The sequence below is a fragment of the Carettochelys insculpta genome, chromosome 26 (genome assembly GCF_033958435.1).
Source record: "Carettochelys insculpta isolate YL-2023 chromosome 26, ASM3395843v1, whole genome shotgun sequence".
Classification (NCBI taxonomy): Eukaryota; Metazoa; Chordata; order Testudines; family Carettochelyidae; genus Carettochelys; species Carettochelys insculpta.
Genome location: NC_134162.1, coordinates 13,904,186 through 13,907,890, shown reverse-complemented (window position 1 = coordinate 13,907,890; position 3,705 = coordinate 13,904,186). Strand labels below are relative to the sequence as shown.

Sequence of the window (3,705 nt, the reverse complement as noted above, 5' to 3'; positions counted from 1 at the left end):
AAAATTAAATATACCTTCTCACAGAGTTGGAGGATGATAAAAACAACCCCCAACTCCTGTTGGGTTTAGAGAAGACAAATAAGATGCAGTCCTGGAGCACCTTAAAGACTAGCAAATGTATAAGGTCATGAGCTTTCCTGGGTAAGACCCATTTTTTCAGCAGTGACCCAGGAAAGCTCATGACCTAATACATTGGTTAGTCTTTAAGGTGCTCCAGGACTGCTTGTTGTTTGTGAAAGTTCCAACTAACATGGCTACCCCTCTGAGGCTATTGAACAGAGAAGTGTCATTCAAAGCCTCTGTATGCTGCACATCAAGGGTTTCCTGTCAGGACAGCAAGAAGACATGTTTCTCTACCTTTTGTGGCTTTCCTTTTTATCCTTCATCAGGTGTAACCTGTGAAGCAGGTCTTTAGTCCTGTGAATGAGTAAGATGCTGAGGGAATTTGATGCCAAATAAAAGGCTTAAATAACATCAAGAATTAGTTTTCTCTCACTTCAACCAAACCCACATGTGTAGCTCTCACGTGCCCCAGGCATAGCTCAAGGCACCACTGTGCAAGGAGCTGTAAAAACACAACACACATACCAATTTCAATGAAGTAATTTCTGACGTAAGGTGCACTATTGGGCAGTCAGGTAAGTAAGGAGATGGAAGTACAGCCCCAAAGGTTTTCTTTGCACTGCAATAAGCCGTCTGCAGCATACCCATCTGTACTTGTTGTAAAGCTATCAATGTACTTTATCTGGCATTATTCAGGGACATAGTTCAGCTAAATTCAGCTTCAAGCTAAATTGTCTTCAGCTTTGCACATGCAACACCCCATGAAGTGAATGAGGCAGTGGCCCTGGTCTGGCTTATCTGGGAAACTGGAAGGCTGAGGAATGCTTGATTGGCACATAAAATGTGGCACTTTCCAAGTGCTGTTTTATGTTGACTTCTATCCCAGTTTTTTCCCAAATGGAAAATGTAGGTGTGTGCTTGTATTTAATTCTGAATGTGAAGTTTTCACCGGCTTAGGGACATGCTGCCCCTGTGATGTGCCCTTTTTTCCCATTTTTTTTTTTTTTTTGACAGCAGGTGTTGGTTACTTGGATGCTAGGCTGAATTCACTGGCTTTTTTTTTTCCCCCCTTCTTTAAAGAAGATTGGTACCTAGAAAGCTGTACAGGGTCTTTCTAGTGCGAGCAGCATGTTACTTCCTAATCCTTTTTCTCCATCTTATCTAGACAGACAGGTTGCATGTTTTCCTTATGCTACACACAATATGTAGCTGACATTTTTATTGTGCTGCACACAGCCCATTTCAGCCTTAACATGAGAAATGCTTATCCTGCCTCATGCATGGGACTGGAGATGCCATTGCAGCTTCTAACAAGTAGAAACCAACATTTAAAACACACTCCTCCCATAGTTGGAAGACCATTAACTTGTGATGGGTGCGTTTGCTAGCTTTGTGTCCCATGCAGCATATGGACACCTATCATGTTTTACAAAGGACAGGATAGCATAGCTGCTTTAATTGCATGTTAATTAAATGGTGGGGTCAACAGATTTCAGCTTTCAAGACCACGTGGGTGACAAACTGCAGAGAAATTGGGAGCAGTGTGTCCTAGTGGGTAGAGCACTGGACCGGGACTCAAGATCTGCGTTCTAGTCCCAGCTCTGCTGCTGGCCTCATTGGTGGGCAAATCACGTCTCTGGGTCTCAGTTATCACCTCTGCAACAGGGGGATAATGATACTGAGAAGTTAGGTTAAGAGCTGTCTAATACTGTAATGCCATTCAGAAAATTGCCATAAAAAGGGAGGCAGGGCTGCACTCTCTTCATTAGCCCTGCAGCTTGAAAAGTCAGCTATTCAATTCTGCATTTATGGCCCTGTACCACAGATCAACATGGAGCTATACTCTCACCAACTCCATCCTCAACCGCCAAGCAACCTCTGTGTATGACCATACCTGTTGTGTAGGAAAGAGTTTGGATCCTATTTTTGGAAGGGGAGGAATTCCCACCCTGTAGGCTGGAGAAAACAAAAGAGGAAAAAAAAAAAAAAAGACCTCAGCGGGTGTCACCTCACCGCACCTGTGCCTGTACTCACTGGAGTGTGACAGTATGTAGCAGCTGTTTGACTGCCAGACTGATGGTACTTCCCCAAGTGCCCTGAGAAACACCCCGCTAAAGGTGGCCTTCAGCTGCGGTCCCAAAGAACGTATTTTAGCTGGATTAAGACTCTATCTCCCTTCAGGGTTTTACAGAACACAGAGGCTTGCTAATGTATAAAATATTTATTTATAATGCAAAATATATTTAGGTCTATTCATTCATAGTAAAAATAAACATATTGGTGCAAAATGCCATGCACCTTAAACTGTTTATACCAACCAAAGGGTACAACTGCTGCATGGCAGCAAATACAACAGTCAGTCACTTCTCTACTGTCCTTTGTGTTTGCAGTCCATGTTGCTTCCCTGGAAAGCAAACAGGACGGCAGCGTCTTGCACTGCTGTCACCACAGAGTCCCCCTCAGGATGCATGCGACCTGATCAGCAAGTCCCTCTGCATCACACCCTGCTCTTTGCTCTTCCTCACAATCAAGTCCCCGGGCTGCTGGGGGTTAGCGTGTTCTTTGGTCACAGCTGGCGGCTCCTTCTCCTCCTCTGGCAGCTGCTCTTCGGCGGTAAAGGGGCTGCAGACGGTCTCCACCAGGCTAATGACCACGCCGAAGAAAGCCAGCAGGCTGCCCAGCATGTAAATCTTCACCATCTTGCCGCTGGGCTTCTGGCTGAGCATTTCTTTGACAAAGGGCACGAGCTCCTGCATGGTCTCCATGGCACGCGCACCTGGCCCCGGGCCTCACAACCTGCGGAGCAAGAAGCGGGGACAGTCACACACCGGCTGCTCCCCAGTGCTGCTCGCCCTGCCCTGCCCTGCCGGCGGCTGTGCCCGAGGGACGCGCAGTCTGCTCTGGGTCCCGGCAGGGACAATACTACGAGCACCAGCCTTGCCGCAGGCGGAGGCCAGGAAGGCGGCCCTGGGCTCCGCCGCAGCGGCTGGGCACCCCCCGAGCTCCCCAGCCCGCTTCCTCCTTTCTGCTCCCGCAGCGGAAGAGGCCTGGCCCGGCGGGCTGCTCCCCCGGCGCCCAGAGCGGTGCCCGCGACGTGCGACGCGCCTGCTGGCGGCCGGGGGTGACGCTGCAGCCCGCCGGGGCGACAGGGGCCGAGCATCTCCTCCTGTCCGCCCGCTCCCGCCCGCAGCCCCGTGCCCCCGGCGCCGGGAGCCCGGCCGCGCCCCGCTCCCACGCTCGCAGCACTCACCGCGGCGAGCGCTCGGTCCCGCGACCTGGCAGCGAACGGGCTCTGTGCACCGTTGCCCCCCGGCCGCCGGCCTTATATCGGCGCGGCGGCTCCTCCTCCCGGGCGCCGCCCCCTGGCCCGGGCTGGGCACGCCTCGGCAGCGTGCCCCAGGGGAGCGCCGCACGGGCGGGGGCAGCGGGGGGAACACGCCCGGATCACGCCGGCACCACTCACTCGCCTCCAGCCAGCGGCGCGCTGTGGGCCGGCACGTAGCAAACGTCCCCGCGCTGGCCGGTTTCGGGCAGCCGGCCGGGGCGGAGGGGCCTCCGGGAGAGCTGCAGAATCGGACACCCCTTGGCGGGAGGGGGCGCAGGGATGCGCGAGGCCCGGGCTCTGCCCAGCCCAGCTCTTAC

At 52.7% G+C, this 3,705-nt stretch overlaps 1 protein-coding gene across 1 annotated transcript; it reads right to left on the bottom strand.

The window, feature by feature from the left end:
- Positions 1-2,269: 2,269 nt before the first annotated feature.
- Positions 2,270-3,396, bottom strand: G0S2 (G0/G1 switch 2). Its single transcript, XM_074977582.1, has 2 exons — positions 3,314-3,396; positions 2,270-2,859 (listed from the first exon to the last, which is right to left on the bottom strand). Exon 2 carries the CDS (start codon positions 2,826-2,828, stop codon positions 2,523-2,525), a length of 306 nt encoding a protein of 101 aa, XP_074833683.1. The 5' UTR covers positions 2,829-2,859; positions 3,314-3,396; the 3' UTR covers positions 2,270-2,522.
- Between the last annotated feature and the right edge of the window lie 309 nt (positions 3,397-3,705).